At 41.0% G+C, this 22,870-nt stretch overlaps 1 protein-coding gene across 1 annotated transcript in view; it reads right to left on the bottom strand.

The window, feature by feature from the left end:
• Positions 1–11,225: 11,225 nt before the first annotated feature.
• LOC147684578 (metalloproteinase inhibitor 1-like) overlaps positions 11,226–22,870 on the bottom strand; it is a 130,687-nt gene continuing 119,042 nt past the window's right edge. Inside the window, exon 6 of the mRNA XM_086942368.1 lies at positions 11,226–13,389. Within this exon, the coding sequence (XP_086798494.1) occupies positions 13,183–13,389 (207 nt within the window). The 3' untranslated portion in view covers positions 11,226–13,182. The remainder of the gene's footprint in view (positions 13,390–22,870) is intronic.

The following is a 22,870-nucleotide window of genomic DNA, read 5'->3' on the forward strand; positions in this document are numbered from 1 at the left end:
ATCTGGAGACCTACCATTAAGCCAGTTGAAAAAGTTGGTGATTTCATCTTCAGTTCCGGCCCAGATTAAAATGATGTCATCAATGTACCTCATCCACATGTGTATCTGGGATCTGAAAGGGTTGACATCCACTTCCGAATGTCCCCCCACCATATTAGTATGGCGGGAGGACAGTGGCGGACGGAAAGACCGCCCACCGCTTTTCCGCCTCGGTCGCCTTGCAGCCGGGGCGGAAAAGGATTAATATGGTGGCAGTGTCTCATAGACACCGCCGGCCATATTAGTATGGGCCAAATCAGATGACTTTTCGTGGCGGCGGTGCCGCCACGGAACGGCATGCGGTCTTCACTCTGGGGGCCCCCTGCGGGCCCCCAGAGTGAAGGTGGGGTGGGGGTGGGTGGTACCCCCCAGCATTTGTATAAACAAAGCGGCAGGCACTGCGCAGTGCCTGCAGCTTTGTTTATTCAAATGCACGCAAAGCCCGCCTGCCATCCTAATGAGGCCCTTGGTTTGGATTTTGAAAGAGAGAGCAAGGAAATCTGTTCTCTCTTTCAAACTCCAAACCAGATTGCTTTTCCACATGGGGAGCTGCATGTTAGCAGCTCCCCAAGTGGAAAAGCAATGCCGGCTCCCAAACGCGTAGAATGTGTGCACCAAACGCACTGGAGTCGTGCACCCTACCGATTATGAGTTGTACATCCAATGTGTTCATACCATAGGGCCGCACTGAGCGCTGCGCTGGGTGCACAACTTCTAATTTTACCGTAAAAAAATAGCCCCATCAGTAATTTCTAATATGCTGGCGCCTCATCCCCTGGGGCTTATAAAAAATGTTGGGCTGTGGGGGGAGCCCCAATGCCTCCACGGTCCCGCCGGCTCCCCGCGTCCTTTGGGAGCCGGCATTGCTTTTCCACATGGGGAGCTGCTAACATGCATGTTGAAAAGCAATCTGGTTTGGATTTTATTTATTAAAGGAAAATTCAGTTGTGAAAAAAGATTAATCCCAGTGCGGTCTGTCCGGACCACGCATCGTAATGCTATTACAACAAAACTTTTACATCGTATATTCCATTACAACTAGGGGTGGATGTAGTTCACGAAGTAGCGCTAAACGTAGCTACACAAAGTGCACTTCGCACTACGCAAGCTACGTGAACTGCGAAGTAGCATGTTTGCACTGTGCAAGATGTCGTTTTCAATGATTGCACAGAGAGGACAAGCATCCGGCACTGTGCAATCATTGAAAACTGCATCTTGCACAGTGCGAGCTGTACTTTTCTGCAGGTCGAGTAGATTTTTACTCGAGCTGCAGCTGTCTTAACGCGGACTGGTAGTTTCTCATCTTGAGCGGTCGCGAGCATGTGCGACCACTCGCAATGAGAAACCTGACCTCTCTGCGTTGAGAATCTCGCCGGGAGGTTTATTTTTCATGTTTGCGATCGGCAACTTGATGTAAAAAAACACGGATTAATTGAATTATACAAATTAATACTAGGGTATGAATTTAAATAGTCGACAAATAAAAGAGAGTATCTCTGGCATGAGATGCAGGGAAAATAAGTGTATTAAAATGTAGGCAGAAACTATAAATAAAGATTATAAATAATAGTTACAGAAATGCTTGAAAACACTGATTAATGGAATTAAATAAATTAATACTTTGGCATGAATTACAATACTCGAAGATTAATAGAGAGTATCTCTGGCACAGGATGCAGTGAAAATAGGGGTTTAGGGTGGTGAAGAGTATTAAAAAAAAGTTAGAAAAAAAGGCAGTTAATAGAATATTAACAAAACACACAAGATGATGGATGGAATGTTGCACAATGGCAAAACATTTACCCACAGTCATAGATCTGGGTTTAATCCATTGTTATTTTGCTCACCAAGCCACCCCAGTTCAGACATGGCTGTATGCAAATAAGTCTTGACCCTGTGCCTCATGGGAACAGTCCAGCCCGAACTGCCAAGCCATGTCTTCCCTGGACCCGAATCAAGCATCCTAGGACCGGTTTCTGGCTATCAGCCGTCTTCAGCCAGATAGCTTGACTCCAGTTGCGTAGTGAGCACGGGACCCACGTCTGGGCATACCCTTCCCACATAGGGTGAACAGCAAAACACACAAGATGATGAACGGAATGTTGCACAATGGCAAAACATTCACTCCCAGTCACATATCTGGGTTTAATCCATCGTTATTTTGCTCACCAAGCCACCTCAGTTCAGACTTGTCCATATGCAAATCAGTCTTGACCCTGTGCCTCATGGGAACAGTCCAACCCGCACTGTCAAGAAATGTCTTCCCTGGACCGTAATCAAGTATCCTAGGACCGGTTTCTGGCTATCAGCTGTCTTCAGCCAGGATAGCTTGACTCCAGTGGCCAATAAATTGATCCGATAGAGTGTTAACTAAACAAAGTATATAAACCACACCCGTGGGATGATTAGTTTTGTTTCAGAGAATCAATACGGGTGAAGAAACTACAAGGAAGGTAATGATATGGGGCTCCGGAAGCATCTTGAGCATATCTTTCATTTCTTCAGAGGGAACATATTGTTAATCTATATTTAAAAATACCAAAAAAATTGTATGTCCCCTCCAGAGGAGTTGGATGAATTACGACGGAGTAAGGAAAGAATATCAAAGAGAGGTAAATTCTGTGAAATGCTATTTTTTCTTTTTAAAAAGAAAGCAAAAATATGTAAATGATTATAGAATGTGGTATGTCTAAGTTTTAATGGAATATAATAACGAGTTGACGAAAGAACCATTACAAGAAATATAGGTGACTTAAGGAATTACTTCGTGCAAGGTAATGATTCGGAGCGATGGTATCATCTTGAGTTTATCTTTCATTTCCACAGATGGAACATATTGTTAATGTATAATTTAATTTACATTCAACTTCATGTTTCCTCAAGTGGAGTTGGATGACTTTCAACAGAGGATTTGAAAGAATGATAAATAATATTATATTTATTGAAAAATGTACTATAAATACACTATTGATGCAAAAGGCAAATACTTTGGAATAAAGGAGAATACTCTTTATCTTCTAGAGTCAAAATGGGTTAAAAGTATTTATATTGAGAAGTGCTTTTAACAATTTTCATTCGTAAAGAACAGGAGGATTATCTTCGCAAGCACTTTTTATGTAAAAAATAATATAATGTTACCTTCAAATGTTAATTAATAATGCTTTTCTTTTTTAAACATGATTGTTTAATGTAATAATGAAATGAAATGTACATAAAAAGAAAAGATGAAATAGTGAGGGAGTGTTAGTCATAGCACTTCTATTCTACTTTATCTGAAAGTAAAAAAAGCCCAATCATTAAAATAAAGATGACGGGGCAACACTTATATAATGTAAACATAAGGAATGAGTGCTTATGATAAAATGTAAAAAATGTGGTCCAACGCGTAATAACAATGAATGAAAAAAAGATTTTGCAAGTTACTCATGTGATGATTTAAAAAGACTCAATAAAAATATTTGGAAAACTTGTGCATTTTTCTTTCAAGGATGGTTTGAAGAATTATACATTTAATGAAAGGACACAGTACTCCACGCTAAAGGAGAAAAGTCGGCACAATTATGATAGAATAGAAATTAGAAAAATATTTCTAAATACCGTCGCAGTCAACAAACTCGTAAGCAGAGTAGACAGTATAAGTTAAAAACACCCTACCACTACTTGTTTTTTGAAACGCATTGTAAAATAAAGTGTGTTACAAAGTGGCTTTTTGGACATGGTGAGAGTATCATAAGGTCACATATGTAAACAAGTCAATCAACATTGGGCTCAGGAAGCTACAGTGAAGCACACAACAGCCAAAGAAATGTTTATGAAAATCTGCGCAAGGGAAGTGATTGGTCGGTGGTTTTGGCCTACATGAGGCATCGAACCACTAGGATGGGCCATCACAGCACTTGCGATGGGAGCAACTGTAAAATGGCGTAGAGCACGTGCGCCCCGTCTTTTTTATTGGTAGGGTCACGTGTGTAGTGACGCATGTGCTGGATGGGTGTGGTGTGGCTGTATACCAGGCATGAAGGAATGTGTGTGTGCCGTTCTGACACCTAGACCTGGAACTAGGAAATCGGTACAATGGACATCTGGGCAATGTTGTGTTTTTGTTTTTTCCTGGAAGCGTAAGCAGAGTGGGCTGGCCTGACGTATGCCAGTGCTGTGCGAGGCTCTGAACCATGATTCAGAGCTATGGCGTGGTTCCGTCGTGAGATATATGAAAAATCAAGTGATTCAGGTGTCCATCTTGTAGTGCTGACGTCACCCGGGTCCTAAACACAAATGTGTCATTATATCTATAAAGTTCCACAACATGGCCAACATGGAAAGTACAGTGTATCACTGACTCTATATTCATTCATAGTTGCATACATAAAAGATGGTGGACATGACGCATTTCTGCGATTATGAATGTTTGTTGTACGTTCAGTGGAGTGTTGTAGCTGTAGTAATACAGGGCTGTGAAAGGTTTAAGTTGCAGTTTTTGGCAGATGAAAGGCAGACAATATATACATGTATGTGGTCATTCAGATATACCGTTGAACTTGGTGCTGGAAATCAATGTTCAAGGCTCGGAGTTGCATCCACATCCTGTTATTGTAGAATAATGATGTAATCTACATGTGCCTGAAAATGTAATGTATATATGGTGCTCATGTAAATTGCTGATATAGTTTTGGGTTGATTTTGTGCTATATAAATATGCTAAAAAATAAATAAATAAAGGAGGAATAGCCCACACTTACTGTCAGAGGTAAGATGGTTGTATATGCTATTTAATCACAATATAATGTTGTAGGGCGTAGGAGCAGCATTTTACAAACATAATAAATACACAGACAAGTAGAATAGTAATCATGATATCATACATAGATATTCAATTGTAAATTGTTTATGACTTCTGGAGCACTACATGTGAAATAATGCACAGAAGATTCTATTGTCAAGGGTTCATGAGTTGTGGTGTGCTAAGGTAGGGTTGGTTTGTGTGGAACCTGCAAGATGTGTGTTTCAGGCAGACCGCACTGCTAAGAATGTCTTTTGACTACTGAATTTTGCCTTAATAAGGCCACTTGGCAATTATTTATGGTGCACGGAGTTAGTGGTACCTCTGGTAGTCAGCGTGTTGCCTACTGGACTGCATAATCTGTAATCACGATTGAAATAAAAGATGAAACATGTATGGAATACATTGTCGAAATGTGTATGTTTCAGGGACCTTATAGTTCAAGTTGTGACCTGTGCTGTCCGCAGTGTATACTGCCATTGAGTGTGCCTTTACACTTGCAGCGTGAATTTATTTTTTCAACTAAATCTAGAACTGATATTAAAGAAGTTTTTGAAGGAAGGCTACTAAAGGGATATTGTATAGGGTTAGACGCTTTATTCAGTTTGGTACTGCACTCTGCAAATAATGAATGAAGAGTCAGTTGAATTCTGCCTAAATACGGCCATGTGGCAATTAATTATGGTGCACTGAGTTAGTAGTAACTTTGGAACTGAGCGTGTACGTTACCTGCGATGATGCGTGGGTCGGACAGGCCGCACTGGGGGTAATGTGTTTTGACTACTGAATTTTCCTTTAATAAAGCCTCGGGCGATTATTTATGGTGTACTGAGTTAGTGGTAAGTCTGGTGTTTAGTGTGTGTTCACCCTGCGATGATGCGTAGTCTGAACGGGTTGCACTCAAAGCATTGAATGTTGCATACTGGATTGCATGTACTTTGAGGGGGAAAAAAAACTACCATCGATGGTTATCAATTGTTCTGCAGACTAGGTCTACTGATTGCTCCCTTTAACAAAATAAACTATTTCACTTCACGTAGTGCATTCTAACTTTCTCAAAATGGGGATATATGTTAGATGGCGATGTTGCAGATTGAGAACATTTAGTTTCCTTAACTGATTATAGTCTCTTACACAATTTGCGTCTGTTTGTAGTATAGACTGGAGGCAGTCATCAAGAAGAGCCCACTGCCATGTGTCATTGACTTGAGCTGTATAGAGTTAGTGGTAGGTGTGGCTCTCTGCGTCTATGCAGCCAGCAATGATGTGTGGTGTGGGCCAGCTGAACTGGGAGCAATGTGTTTTCCCTAGTGAATTCTGTCCTAATAAGGCCACGGGGAGATGACTTAGGATGCAGTAAGTTAGTGGTACCTGAAGAGCTCACCGTGCGATGAATCCTGGTTTGGGCGGGTCGCACTGGTACAATGTCTCTTGCCTATTGGAATGTGTCATGTAAAATCGCCATTCCAACAGAATCATGAGCCCTCACAATGTAAATCAAAAGCAGTAGTCATCACAAATATCAAGAAATTCTTGTAATTATAACCTTTACCAAAATCTGAGGACATAAAGTACAATTATCTCTACCTTAAATAAATCAAGGTTAAATATCAAGATGTCCATAGTATAGATTCAAAGCTGAATTGAAGTTGTGAACTCTGCTGTCAGCACTGTAGATCGAAGGCAGTAATGAGCACTGATATGGACAAATGATTTTTGTCTCTTATTTTAACGAAAGCTGAACACATACAGTATAATTCTCTCTGCATTAAATAAATCAAGGGGGAATTCCCTACTGTCCGTAGTGCAGATGCAAAGTTGAATTCAAGTTGTGAACCCTGCTGTCCGCAGTGTAGATCGAAGGCAGTAGTCGATACAGACATAAGTCTGCGGTGCGGTTGCGCTGAGTTCCCAATCGGCCTGTATAGAAGAGGCAAGTGGTCATGGAAGCAGCCACGTGGCATGGTGAGGACTTTTGCTGTGGTAGAGTCTTTTCTCTTTGCAGAAGTGAACGACGCCCAAGGCGTAGGCTTATTATTTATACTCTTACGCTGGAGTTGCGTACGTTGGATCAGCCCACTCCACTTCTGCTTCAAGGGGGGGAGACAACACAGCAACATGACAGAGATAATATGGTTGCGTCCACTATGCAGGACACACGTATCATTGGTATCCCTTCACATAGAAACGTTTTCAGTTTCTATAGTGAGTTGTGTATAGCATTTCACCGGTAGTCTTGGCATTGTGTAAATTATTGTTGTGCAAGTTCCTTCCCTTATACATAGTTGGTTACCACATCTCTGAACATTGAGCTAGTGTGCAGTTGAGGGGATATATTATCTTGGGAAGGTCCGTTGTCCTGTTTTGCGCTGCCTCTGAGGTAGTAGAGGGAGAGGGGTGAGGAGGGGTGGTTGTAGTGGTGGTGACGCTGGGTATTGTGATTTTGTTGGGTGTCCGGAGTGTATAATTAGCACCTCTATCACTTATTGCTCTTTAAATATGAGTTGGATTTAATTCACGCATTACATAGTGGACGTCCTTACACTAGTTAAATGTTGATGTTAATTTGTTAGTGGTAAGTGAAACTATTGCTTGTTTTTTTAGGTAGCATTGCAGATTTGGTTTCTTGTTGAAAATATGAAGAAGTGGTCAACATTATATTTAGGACTTGTCATTCAAAAAACCTTTGAAATTCAATGAAAAAACCATAGGTTTCAGGCAGGTTATAGTTAGGAATTATCATTTAAAAAACCTTTGAAATTCACTAAAAAAACATAGGTTTCAAGCAGGTTATAGTTAGGAATTATAATTTAAAAAACCTTAGAAATTCACTGAAAAAAACATAAGTTTCAGGGGTGTTATAGTAAGCTGGACATTTTACTCATACAAAACCCATGAATTTCCTCTGTTATTGTTAGTTCTGCTAAATATAACTTGTGCGCCCGTAATGCACTGCTGATGTTGTCAGATATTACATCATTCATGACATGGTCAGTGAAATGACTTAAGACATCACTGATGACATCACTGATGACATCATCCAAGTGACAATCTGATACACCTTGTCATACACTAGTATAACCTTTTATCACTCACTGTAAAATACAGAGTACCATATTTGAAACCATTGGCACACCAATACCAGTTACTACATACCCACTCACTTATTCCTAAGTTTACACACACAACTACCCATTCAACAACAGAATCACTTATACATGCAGTCACTAATTAATAGAACACTGTGAAATGCACGTATACACATATATAGACATTGACACATCAGCAGTCATCTTATTCGGTTATGCAATCATCCTACTCACTCATGAAAAAAATTTATCAAACTTACATTTACTCACACAATTATACACACAACACTTCATTTATTCAAGCACATAGTAAATCAGAGTTAATATGTTAAAAAATTCCCATTACAATTATACACTCATTCATATAGTTACTCTCACAATCACTGACTCTTACATATACTTATTTATATACACCAAGTCTCACATACAATGCTTTTTATTTTTTTACTTTGTTGAAGATTTATACCTGAAACATATACTCGGTCACCAACACACAAATAAATACACTCAGACACCCAAACAACTGTTTCCACATGCACTCTTAAACCTACACACTTAGTCAATCAACCATTCACACATCTATGCATAGAGTTACACACAACCCATCCAACCACATACACAAACTCAGTGTCCCATACAGATACTCACCTAACTAATCAATTACTAATATACACAATCATGTAGTTAGTGACCAACTGATGCAGCATGCTATAAAACAACAAAGACATTGATGCACACATTCACATAGTTTAGTTACTAATCCATGTATTAGGTGAGGCACTTTTAATTACTCACTTAAACAGACAGTCAGACAGCTAGTAAATCTTCCATCCAGACAGTAATATATCTACTCAATCTTCAAGACAGATTGGTATATATATAATACATATTTAAATGTCAAACTGAACCACATTCACTGGATTAAGTCATCAATGATGTCATTAGTAATGTCATTTGGGATGTCATCAGTGATGTCACTGACCATGTCATGAATGATGTAATATGTGACATCATCATCAGTGCATTGTGGGTGCGCACGTTATAGTTAGCAGAACTAACTATAACGGAGGAATTTCAATGGTTTTGTGTGAGTGAAATGTCCAGCTAACTATTACACCCCTGAAACCTATAGTTTTTCAGTGAATATATATATATATATATATATACACACACACACATATATATGTATATGTGTGTGTATATATATATATATGTATATATATATATATATATATATATATATATATATATATATATATATATATATATATATATGTCGTGAACTCCGTATCACTCCAGCACGCGCTGCTTCTTTCAGCTGGCAAACCAGGACACCGGACACGGATTTTCAGTAAATTCGCGAGCGTTCGCGGATCGCGAATTTACCGAAAATCCGCAAATTCCGCGAGCGGAACGGATTTTCCGCCCATGCTTATTAAGCTGTCAATTCCTGCAAACTAAGGGGCCGATTACGATGGCGGGTGGACAAAGTCTGCCCACCATCGCAGCTGCTAAAGGGACCGCCTGCAGTAGTTGCGGAGGTCCCACCACATCAATTATGATGCACCCGCCAGTGTGGCGGGAGCATGATGCAAGCAGCACTCACTGCAATGTAAAATATACATGTTGTGCTTTTACATGCACAACGTGACAGGTACCGTGCGGTGCATGTCACATTGTACGGATGTATGACGTTACAACGCATACTATTACAACTACCTACCGTTACAACGCGACCATTACAACGCATACCATTACAACGCATAGCGCTTTGAGGTGCTGGATAGTGGTAAGTATAATTTACTATTCTAACTCCAGTCCCCGTGGACCCTAGGGAAGGTGTTGGATAGTAAATTATACTTATTCCCTATCCTAGAGCGCCCCCCAGCGCAATGCGTTGTAATGGTATGCGTTGTAAAAGTCGCGTTGTAATGGTAGTGCGGAGTAAAAGATGCGTTGTAACGGGTGTATACCCATTGTACATGTAAAAGCAGGGGGGTACCATAGTTACCCCCTTGTGCACCCCCCACCCTCCCAACAACCTGGGAATCCGCATTGGGCGCCGAACAGAAGGAACAGCCAGCCTCATTGCCGCCATGGAAAGGCTGATCACGACCTGCATTGTAAAATGGATGGCGGTGTCTTCCAGACACCACCACCATATTAAACCCCTTTTTTTGCCGGTCAACGTGTCCGCCGCGAAGGACCCCCCAGCAAGCATAATGTGGTGGGCAGATCACCCTCGCCTGGCCGGCGGTAACCACCGCCGGCCTGGCGGGGGCTATCCTCCCCCCCATCGTAATTGGACGCTAAATGCCATAGGGAGAGAATATTTAGACTGATGTCCAATTGTATGCAACAGACGAAGTACAATGAGATCAATCATTTCTCCATAACAGTACCAAGGCACCAGACGAAATTACTACTGTCCCTTAAAAAGCTTGGAAGGGAAACACAATGGAGAGGTAGAACCATACTTAAAGTCTTCCACCTTAACCTAAGACTTTGACCAGCACTACAATCACTAGTCAGATACAAAGTAAAGAAATTGATCTTTATCCTAAAAGGAGGCACAGATGGGAGTGTCTCTGAAGCATAAACTGGTGAAATGGGATATTGGCCCCTGTATCATAAAACAGCTTTCTTAGATCATTGGGTCATATTCTGTCTGAAGCCTAGAGATTGAAATGAGAAAAGAGAATACCGGAAAGTATATTAGAGAAAAAAAGCAAAACCTCAGAGTAGAAATCACAGTTGGGATTTTAGATAAATCAACTAATGCCCAGCAGGGATGAACAGTGTGATCTGTAAGTTATATAAAAAATTAAGATCTTTGAGACTCATTCTAGAAGGTCAGGCTTACATTTTGTTAGTTTCCTACAAGGCATGTAGGGCAAAGTGACAATAGAAACCTTTTTGAACAAAGTAGTCGAAATTCTGCTCAGGCCCTTAAGGTCTTGGATGTAGTCAAGGCTTGTGGAGTACTCTTCCTAAAACCAAGAACAGTGATGCATGCTCAAACTGTCATCATATCATAACAAAATTAAGAATTTGCTATTAGATAACATTTTTGCAAATACCTCTATGCACCAGCATCTATCAAATATTTACAGCTATATTATATGAAGATGTGCAGTATTGTAAAGGAATATTGAATCTGATTGCAGAGCTCAGGCTACCCAGTGTGCAGTGAAACTCATTCAGCAGTGTAGACTGAGGTTGCATAGAGGGGAGGGTCAAGGCTTTCAAGTTGAGTGAAATCCACAGCACATCTTAAACAAAAAATGTGTAAATTTCCTTGGTTGAACAGAAAGACTAAGGGAAAAGTTCAAAGAAGTGGTACTGTGATGAACAAGAATATATGGTATAGCAAGTATTTTGTGATTTAGTACAGGGTTAAGGGCCTTTGTCATTGTGATAGGCTTGTTATTACCTGACCATCAACTTCAATAGGACTTTTGGAGTCCATATTCTAGGGAGAAAGGGCCAACATGTTCTTCCCTGTTTTGCTGTGAGTAGTGATGGATGGAGAAGGATGGTGGGTAAGAAGGTGGGAGTTGGATAAGGAAATATAAAAAGGAAAGTTGAAAGAATTGTGATAAATCTCAGTTCAACCAGGGGAAAGGAAGGAAATATATGTATATAAGCGATTAAAGTTAAGCGTATTCAAAGAATATCAATGAATACAAATATAACTAATGATACAAAAAAGCTGCTGCTTGTGACTAATCTCACCACTGTGAATTAAGATCTGCTATCAAGATACTTGGGATCATTTTAATGTGTACCAGTCTTTGATGAACGGCATTGCTCACAAATTGTGATCTAATTGGTTCCTTCTAACAAGTATTCAGATGTCTTCATCCATTCCATAGCGCTCTATTGTTGCCTTTTTTCGTATCTCATCTGATATGTACTTTGCATGTTTCAGCTTGTTTTTAACAGAAACTATTTAATATATTTTTGGCCAGTTCATCAATGCTCCAATATTAATGACAATGTCAGTCCACTTAATAGAGGTAATTCACAATATTTTTAACATGCTACATCTCCGCTAGTCTAAAGTATATGTACAGACTTCTTTTTGTTGGAATGCAGGGAATATATTTAAAACCCCTATCGCCACCAGAACGTCACTTTCAGTGACATTCTTGTGGCGAAATGGGTTTCGCCTTATTTACAGGGCAGCGTTAAGCCACTTAACGCTGCCTTGTAGTTAAGGCACCCTTTCACACTATACTTAGCATGAAAGGGGAGGACAATGGGCGTTGCGACAACACCCTTAGATTTTTACGCTGCCCCATATTTACAATGGTGCCATAAATATAGGCCAGCGCCAAAATTAAAAGACAAAAAAAACACCTTGTTTTACCCAGGCAAAACGAGGAGGAATACTTTATTTCTCCTAGTTTTTGCTGTTTCAATGTGTGCTGCATAGTGCAGCACAGATAAAAACAGCAAAATGCCATGGATGATTGTTTATGTGCAGGAAGGTGTCACTTCCTGCATAAAAACACTCTTTCCCTGCTATGCATGCACCCTTGCATAATGGTGCGTGTGCCTGCCTTGACGCTAGGCAGCTGTAATTAGCACCAGCACAGGGAGAAATGCAGGGCTGCACAGTATTCTTGTATATATGGTGCAGCCCAGCGTTTCAGAAGTGGATGAGCGTGGCGTTAAGCCAAGGAGGCTAGCGCCACGCTCAGTCACTTGATTGAGAAGATGCCTCTAGGTGTCAATCCTCTTGGTGACATTGCCAGTGCTTAAAATAGATAGGCGTGTCACTTACCGAGTGCCTGAACATCTATAATTTAAAAGGAATGGTACTGGCCCTTCTAAGTAGTGGTGCAATTCTGTTAAGTTGAGAGTACCAAGACTTGACAGTAACTAACAGGTACTAAGGGATAGGGAGTACTGATGTTTCAGTATTTCCATTTCAAGCTCTGGACATTACTATAATGAGTTGGAATTGAGGTTGCGAATAAAGTGAGTTGAGATAATAAAGGCAAATGAATGGATGAGTTTTCCACTAACAAATCCCCTGCAATTCACCACAAATGTATTACCAGAAGCTCAGCATTTTATTTTCATAAACTATTTCCAAACAGGGACACCTCTAGAGAATGTATGGGTCAAATTAAAATGTGATTTCCATGTTTGAGTTTGCTTTGGTTTTATGTGATTAAAGTAGGGTGGAGCTATTCTACCTCATTCCAGATTTTCTGATTAGGGTTTTATCTGCAAAGACATGCTATGATCTATGATCTATGCTATTCAGTTTTCTTCAGTGACCTCTTCAGAAGTGGATGGGGTTGAGAACAAGATTTCTACTGGCTGCCAGATGCATTCATCATTCTCATTTGGTGCACACATTTGATTCCTGTTTCCATAATGATTGCGATCCGGATCCTCGTCGATCTTCAATGGATCTAATTTGCAGTATTTTCTTGTATCCCCTTTGCATTGTGATGAAGAGCAGATCTAAAATAATGAAAAAGGAAACCGCAGTCATTAGGAAACTGAGCAAACATGAAAACTACAGTTTATCTAGAAAAATAACACTTCTGAATACATTTATTTTAAAACAGTGGTCTTCAAAGTTTTTTAGTTTTGTATGACTCAAAGTATCTGGGGCCAGATGTACTAATATTGGATTTGCCAAAAGTGGTTGCAAACTGCGCACTGACTTTTTGCACAAAAAGACAATTGGTGATGGGCATTTGTCCCATTATAAAGTAAACTTTTTTGTATTTATTCTTTTCATCTTAACATTTTTATTTTGGTCCTAAGATAGGAATCAGATTATAAAGTAAATGGCCTGCAAAGTATCATTCTCTTTCTACATCAACATTAGGGACCAATTACAAGTCAACCTGCTTTAGAAGCGGAGATGCAGAGTGGCCGGCCTTAACATTATCAGGCTAGCTATTATGAGTTGTTTTGCCTCAAAATGGTAATAACATGCTCATCCAGTTTTAATGAATCAAACGTCACATAAGGATCACTATTCGAGGATGAATAATGGTCTTTATCTTTTTCTGCTCCCATTTACCATCTGCTTTGGGGAGAGGCCATTGGTAGACAGGGGACCAATCCATGCTCTCCATGCTCTCCATGCCATAGAAGGTGATTGGACAGGGGCCATTCAGCATTTGTCCTCACCTGTACCCTGTGGACCACTTTGGTCTTACTAGGTACTGTTCCACACTCAGTAAATCCAAATGTTCCCAGGATCATGACCAATGGGTCAGATATGATTACCTGAATTGATATACTTCCATTGGGAACCTGCTCTAGCTCAGTTCTAACAGAGCCCCACAAGGAAATATAATTGGCAAGATGAAATTAAAAAACGGGCCATATAGTTATCGTCAAACCAGGAGATTATTCTAAAGTCAGTGCCCCTAAGTGCAGAAGTTTTTATGTATTTCAGTTTTTAACACAATTTCCAGAACCACTGCTTCTCATCTCACAGGAGTTTCTTTCTAGGATGATTGACTTGATGTAGTATGGCAAAAGTCTCACTGCACATGAAGTAATCCAAACATATAACGATTTAGAGATCATGTTTGTAAAGTAAATATGAAAAATAAGACCTTTGATGGAATAATAATACTGATATTGACAGAACATTTATTAATAAATAAATTTAGGGTTATGTATGATTTCACTAATAACAATTTATCTTGTCAAACCTCCTCCTACTGTATTATATTAATACAATTGCTGTGGTTTCACAAACTCCTTTTAAACTATATTCATACTTCAGGAAATGCATATATACCTCAAGTATTCTGCATATCTGTGCTAAAATCTGCTTGAATCATTCCAGTTCTCATGCAGACTTCATTGTCATTAGTTTCTGAGGCTTGCCAGTGAATAACCTAGAAACAGATGTGTGCATAATGCCTGCTATACAATCTTGCCTATTCATTTTTTTAACCGAAAACCCCTCGTTTAGCTGATCAAAGATTATAACATACGGTGCTTAAAAACTGAGGCTGTCAGCAATTTTTTGTGTCACTTCTGTTGCGGGGAAAAATAAAGTCAATGTTTTCCTATTTCTAAGAACCCAAGAAAATAATCAACTAAAGCCATGGAAAATGTAGCTGGTAAAACCATTCCTCAGTAACATTAAACACCAGAAATATACTTCCTTCGAAAAGCATAATTTCTAGTTTTGGACAAATGGTACACTTATTGGACCAAACCTTTATATTAAAGTTTATACTCATAGTTAGATTAAAAACACACAGGTATAGAATGTCTTTGGAATTACTTATTTATCCTCCTCATTTCCTTTTAGCTGCTGCTGTCAGGCACAGTGTCAGCCTTTTTAACTTGTATTCCTAATCTACTGTGTTTAATGGAATCAATGGAATATGTGGAGGGTGGACCAAGCACTGTGCCCACTATATCTAGTGGGCAGTGAAGGCTCAGTCTGCTTTGGATTTTCTCAGATAATGCAAAAAGCCACCTTGTGCACATGAACAGCTTCAAAGAACCTAGACACACCACTGGAGTGCTGAGGAGCTCAATGCAGGCTTAGGAATTGATAAACAAAGGATCTCACAATTAATGTCCTGATCATGGCTTGGCAGCAAGATTGTGTTCACAGGCTTTGGCATCAATGGGCATCCTAGGAGCTGCTGATATACCTAATAGGACATTTTCACCCTACTGGCAACTGCTTCTAATTGCCAAATATCCTGCACTGCCTGAAAACATAATCTTAGCTATTTTTATATATTTTCCTCCATAAACATCTAAGACTGAGGTCTTTTGTGGATGCCACCGAAGAAAGTAAGACCAAAGCGTAGTGATCCTATTCATTTATTATAATTCAACACCTGGGTTTAGTCGCTCCTGAGACATGACATTACACTACAACTCTTGAAATGAGGAAAGAAATACAAAATGCCCACAAAAATGTCACAATCAACCTTGAGGATCCAATATACTCAATGTGTGGAAGCAAAGTAAAGTTAGCTCCCTTCTAGCAGGCTATGTTGTACAGCCAATTAGCCATGACTGATGAGGTGATGGATGTAATAAGAGTTGTGAAGAAGAAGGCACCCATCAAATGGGCAAGGAAGGAACATTTCATAGGACCATACCATGTCTAATGTGTATCAAGAGAGAAGATCATCCATTGGTGCATTCTGCAGAAGCCCAAATTGTACTCATCCGTGTTGCTGTTTTTGTAGTCATCTTCTTGGGGATCTGTTTACAAACTATAAAAATCATATGTTTCCATGAAGACCTTGGTGGACACAGGTCTTCTTCAGGATGTGCAGCAGTAGGGCTGGCTAATTCTCACTTACAGAACCAATGTTATCTTCTGAGAACATTTATTGTCACTGATTGTTGGCACTGTTTAAGTTAATTTTCTTTGGCACTAGCTACATTTTGCATGGATTTGATTAATTCAAATCCATGCAGCGTGCTACCACTTCTTTTTCTCCACTCTCTAGTCAGCAGTTCAGCTAATGGTCGTGTTCAGATGTGTATATTACTCCTTTCTCCCCGCATTGTCTTCTTTCTCTTCCTATCCCAATGGACACTGCTCAATAACAATGGGTTTATAGTTTATGGGTTGATGTGCTTTATATTTTGGTGCAAAGAATTGACTACAAGGTGCTTTGAGTGGGTCGTAGTTTTACCATACGTGGATAATGTAATATTGCACCTGGGTACCAGTATTCCTGGTACAATTATATATGTGAAAATTGTTATCAGTCAATTAGTTAAGTGCTCGTCGGACTGAATATTAGAGCCTGTAGTAGTGCTCGACTTCTAGAAAGGTCCATGTCAAAAGATAGTCAAATAAATTGAGGAAGGGGCCTTCCGTTGTATTTTCTAAGAGCTAAAAGGAAGAGCATTGTGTTAGTCGAGGCGGATGTGGAGTAAAGATTAAAGAGTGAATACGTTTTCACTTTCAGATTCACATGGGTGGTTGATATTCACGCAAGATGCAGGATGGATAATACTTATCTTAGTGCATCTCACAGATAATTTTTAAAAGATCTAATTGCTCACTCAGATCCTTGTGTGACAAGTTCCACGATGTTGCATCGTGGAAATATAAGGACAAGCATCTAATCTGTACTAGTCAGCAAAGGGGACAATGCATAACATTGGAATCGTAAGCTGTGAGCTGGAAGATAGGGGACAACATGGAACAGTTTGAAAGGAGAAGACAGCAGCCATGAAGGTCAGAAATTTGCTAGAGTGTGGAATCTGGCAGTTACATTTTTAAGTAATAGAGTCCCACCTGGGTCGCAGTCTGGATGACCAACAGCTGCCTAAAGTTCAATGCCTAGAAGACAGAGGTCCTCGTCCTTGGTACCACCCCTTCAGTAAGGGACAGCACATGGTCGCCAACCGCCCTCGGAAGCCCACCTACCCCCGCAGACCATGCCAAGAACCTCAGCATCGTACTCGACTCATCACTCACCATGAACCGCCAGTTCAACACAGTCACCTCCAGCTGCTTCAACACCCTCCGTATCCTCCACAAGACTTTCAAGTGGATCCCCAGTGAGTCAAGGAAGACAGTCACCCATGCACTTATCACCATCAGACTGGACTATGGAAACGCACTCCATGCCGGCATCAACAAATCCCTCCAACGCAAACTCCAGACAATACAGAACATTACAGCCAGACTCGTCCACGGCATCCCCCAGCACAAACACATCAGCCAACACCTACAAAGACTCCACTGGCTCCCCCCGGAGAAGAGAGTCACCTTCAAAATCCTTACTCATGCTTACAAATGCCTACACAACAAACGACCCAAATACCTCAACGACAGAATCAACTTCCACGTACCCAATAGAAACATCCGATCCTCTAACCTTCGCACTGGCCAAAAGCTCATGCATCCACAGAGCAGGCAGAAGATCCTACTCCCACATTGCAGCCAAGACCTGGAATGAGCTACCTGCAGACATCAGACAAGTCCCCTTCCTGAACACCTTCAGGAAGGCCCTCAAGACCTGGATCTTCGGCTAGACAGACCTACAGAATCCCCCCCCTCAGCGCCTTGAGACCCTCATGGGTGAGTAGTGCACTTACAATTCCCTGATTGGTTGATTGACTGCTTGAAGAGGGTGCCGTCTCTTATGATGCTGAAGGAAGAATTATGTTCTGCAGCTCTTTCCAAAAATAAAGAGGTGCAGCACATTTCATATATTGGCTGGGCAGACATCTTGTATCTTCTAGTAGGACGTCACTTTGCATGAGAGTCAGGAATGCTGTAAACATGAGAAATGCCTGAAAATGGAGTGGTGTTAATAACATCATTGTAGGAAATGGGCTCTTTAGGACGTTCTCCCCAGATGTTTTTCCTTCTGTTGACCTAGATTGAAAGCACACTGGACCTCTGGGCAGTTAGAGGCTGCTAATCAACTCTCACTGCCTGTGCTTTTTTTACCTAAACTTGGAATCCATCTTGGACAAATTGCTTGGAATGTTAAAGTTATATAACTCTGTGGAAAAAGGCTCACACATTGCACAAGTGGCACAAAGTAAAAAAATGTATAAGAAGGTAAGTTATGTGGTCATTTAGAATACAAATAGCCACACTTGCACGACAGAATCTCATCTTTGATATGAGGGTCAATAAAAGATCATAAACTGATCATGAACTGTTCATCTTAACTTTGAGAGCAGAGCCGTTGATCAATAGAAATACAACCAACAACTGAAACCACAATTGTCCAGACACAAGTGTACAAGAGCCAAATCAGATCCATTATATAAGCCCAGCAGTGCCCATCCTAGAGAGGGACTTCTGCATGCCCTGAGATGACTCCTCCCTCTCACCCAAGCTTTATTAAAAGAAGCCTTAACACTTGATGGGAGGTTTAAAGTTCCGTGGTTGAAGTATATAAAGGACTGTCTGACCGCAATTGGCCGGCCTGATTGGTTTTTTGCTCCCAACTTGATCACAAAACCGGATGTTATCTTTGTAAAAAATGCTATGTTAATACTAAGATGCACAGACAGAGAAGAGGTTGAGCTACAGAAGGACAGCGTTAGGAAACACCTACTTCTCAAAACCTGTCCACAAATGGAACCTTATTTGTCATGGCACATGACTGGCTATGAACGTTTTTTGTTAACAAGGTTCCGCTTTGACCTATTCCATCTCTTACTGGCGGTTCCAAGTGGGGCTCATCGGGGTGAAGTGTTGCCAGCTTGCGGCTGCGACGGGAAGTCTCCTCAAGATCTGGCACACTTTTTATTCATTTGCCCTTATTATACTTTACCACAGAAACTATATCTTAAACCGTGCCTCAAAAAACTGAACTTCGTACAAATCAAACCTGCACTTTACTATCTCCAATTGCTGAATTGTGATTGCACTTTATTTGTCTGTAACTTTTTAAAATCAGCCATCACCTTCAGGAAAAGTATGGATGGATAATTATGCTGCTAATGTTTTAGGCACTTTTTAATTTTTATAATGAAATTATTTATGTTTTTAATGTACATTTAACAATGCTTATGCTCATGGTGCCCGCTGCTCTCTCTTTTCTACCTTATACTGTGTATTGGATCCCTTACCTGTCAAATGAATTATCCGGACTGTTTTTAACTGTTTGTTGATGATATGTACTTTTATGATTGTAATGCTTACAATCGAATAAAGTTATTTGAATTGAAATTGGGTGTCATGTGCTATGTTAAATATGCTTGCTCCACACTTTCCTAGAGTTATAAAGGCTCCCAAGGTGGTACCATGGCAAGAAGGGGATTGCAAAGATACCAAACATAGGGGTATATTTACACGCCCCTTTAGCCACCAGAACGTCACTTTTGTTTTACACACCATTCCCCATATTTACAAAGTGGCACTAAGCCACTTAACATGGGCCTTTCCACCGCACTTCTCTGCAGCAAAGGGGCGTGCAATGGGTGTTCCTGTGGGCGTTCCACCACAACACCCATTGCTTTTTTATGTTACCCCAGATTTGCCAGGCTGGGGTACCACCAAAAACTAAGGCCAGGTAATATCTGGTATTAAAATGGTGTGCTCTTTTAATGTGTTCTCCAATCTGCAGCATACATAGTTAGAGCAAATTGCCATTATTTATTGTTTATGTGCAGGAATGTATCCCTTCCTGCACATAAACAATTGCCCCTGCAGTGCAGGCACCCTTGCAACATAGTGGCAGGGTGTCTGAGCTGGTGCTAGGCAGCTTTTTCTGTGGCAGCACTAGGAGAAACACAGGGTGTGCCATATTTTGGCATAGCGTAGCTCAGCGCTCTAGCATTTTCTTGTACATATGTCCCATACACCATTAGCTGCGCTCAAGGTATATGAAAGCCTGCTTTAATATCAGACAATAAATGTCACAAAAATATCTTGAATTCCAAGAAGGGAAGGTGAGTAAGCCTCCAATATTCGACACTCCTGCATGTTGCGATTAGGCCTGTGTAGGTCTATAGATATATATATAACGCCGGAGATTTGGTTTCAACATTTGGAGTTTCTCCCTATTCATGATTTTAATTTCCATATTCGATGATTTCGCGACAATTCTCTAACACACCTTGCAATTCAAGATGTTCCATGTTCTTTCATGAACAAGAGAAGAGGAATAGCCCTAAGCCTAGATAGCGTAGCCGTGGACATGCCACAAATCCAATCCACAGGTGTGTGCAGTGATAATTCCCCTGTTCAAAAAGCTGCATTACTATTGGGAACAGGGAACTGGGTTGTGAAGAGAGAAAGGTAAATACATTTGATGAACGCACTGTTCCAACTCCAAGCAGGATGCAAGGAAAATATTAGCACCAGTGCTGAGGTTTTCCGCCTAATTATGCTAAGTTATAAATATTTGTTTCTCAGCAGGGAACTTCTACACGTGGCATTTGTCAACTGAAAGTCGCCCTTTCAAACTGTGGCCTGCTTCAAGTTGTAGGAAGTAATTCATGGTTTGGGCATTTCCACAATCTGTTAATATTAATTATTCGATTGATAAGTGTCAATATGAGATGCACCCAGATGGTGCCCTTGCCCCCAGCCTTTTAACTCCATACTTTAATGGCATGGGATTGCATGAATTACAGCCACACTCAGTAATGAAAAAATATTTACCCTATTGCTTGTTTGCAGACAACCCTGTGCTGATATCAACAATATGTCCCCAAGGCAAACCTTTTCATAAGGTACCCATGACCATGTTTATGACCTTCTTCCTCCATAGACCTAACCCCCTTCTGCCCCAGAAAGGTCTTGGATGTTGTTATTGTGACATTAGAGTGCCTGTTTATAGATCCTGGACAACACAGATTGACAAGGGTATTTTCACCTTGAACCTGAGAGAAAATGCTACTCATAAGTATGGTAGTCAAACATGATTTGTTACAATATCTCCTGCTCTTTAGGTCTACAAGTCAAGGCACCAGCAGCCCCCCAATATGGTGGTCACACATCCTGGATCTCCTCCACCCCAAAAGCAAGTCAGCAGTAAGGTAACAACAGATCGATATTGTCTTGCTAAATATTGTCCTAAGATCTTATATGTAATTCGACCAATATGGTCCTTTACAGGTCCAAGAAGTAATGCCTTTATATGCTACCGTACTGAAGGGACTCACATCAGACACAGTAATCTCTCTTTCTCTTCCCCTACTCAATTTTCCATATGATTGACTCGCTTTACGGTTTAGCGAGTGCCTCCATGCAGATACTGGAGGTTTGTCATCAGAGGCCCCCCACCTACCAGTCTTATCTTCAAGTTCCCAACTGATGGTCTTATTTTAGTGTACCCATTCCAAAATGGTAGATACCCAAACTAACAGGAATCATTTAATACAATGCCTATCTTCGTGGATCTCCACTCTGACAAGCACCATCCTCAGATGCTTGCAGTGGAACCCACAGTGGGCATTCAGTGCCTCATGTATGAAAAAAGGACACATTTAAAGGAATTTGAATTTGAATTTGAATTTAAAAGTTTTTGTACAGCGCTCGCATACCCAGCGGTTTCATGGCGCTAGTGGTGATCAGTGAGTGGCAGCAGCAGAAGGATTAGGGGTAGGCTTGCGTGAACAGAAAAGTTTTAAGGTTTTTACGGAACAGGGGATAGGAGGGTGAGGTGCGCAGAGCAATCGGAAGGGATTTCCAAAAAGTTGGAGCCAGGACAGCGAATCTCGCTCCGCCCGCCCTCTGTTTTTTAAAGCGAGGGATGGTAAGGAGGGCCAGATGGGCCGAGCGAAGTTCTCTGCCTGGACAATAAGGTTTGATGAGGGCACAGATGAACTGGGGGGCAGTGCCCACTCTAGCTTGGTAAGTGAGACAGCCGAGTTTAAACAGGGCACGCTCCCTTATGGGGAGCCAATGCAGAGTTTTGAGTATAGGGGTGACCCGATGGTATCTGGGAAGGCCATGGATCAGGCGGGCCGCCTGATTCTGCACCAGTTGTAATCGGTGGATCATGTATGCAGGGGCTCCGTTATAGACTATGTTGCCGTAGTCTATACGGGACAATACCATGGCTAGCATGATTATTTTTAAAGCTGGGGGAGAGAAGAAGCGGGAAACTTTTCTAATTACTCTGAGAGAGAAAAAAGATGAAGAAACGACAGAGTTGACTTGTGGGAGGACAGTAAGCTGGGGATTAAGGAAGATTCCCAAGGTTTTCACTTTAGGGACCGGGAGTGGAGGAGCACCAAGGGAGGGGGGCCAGAAAGAAGAAGACCAGGGACTGCAGCCACCTCCGGTCAAGACCAGCTCGGTCTTGTCCGGGTTGAGTTTAAGGTGGCTGCAGTTCATCCAGTCTTGAATGAGGGTCATGACGGTTTGAACATTCAAGGCAGATGAAGGTGAGTGGGACAAATTAAAAATGAGCTGGAGGTCATCCGCGTAATTAAACACGGTGACCTCCAGTTGCTGTAACATAAAAATAAGGGGGAAGATGTAGAGGTTAAACAGGAGAGGGGAGAG

The sequence above is a fragment of the Lissotriton vulgaris genome, chromosome 10 (genome assembly GCF_964263255.1).
Source record: "Lissotriton vulgaris chromosome 10, aLisVul1.2, whole genome shotgun sequence".
Classification (NCBI taxonomy): domain Eukaryota; kingdom Metazoa; phylum Chordata; class Amphibia; order Caudata; family Salamandridae; genus Lissotriton; species Lissotriton vulgaris.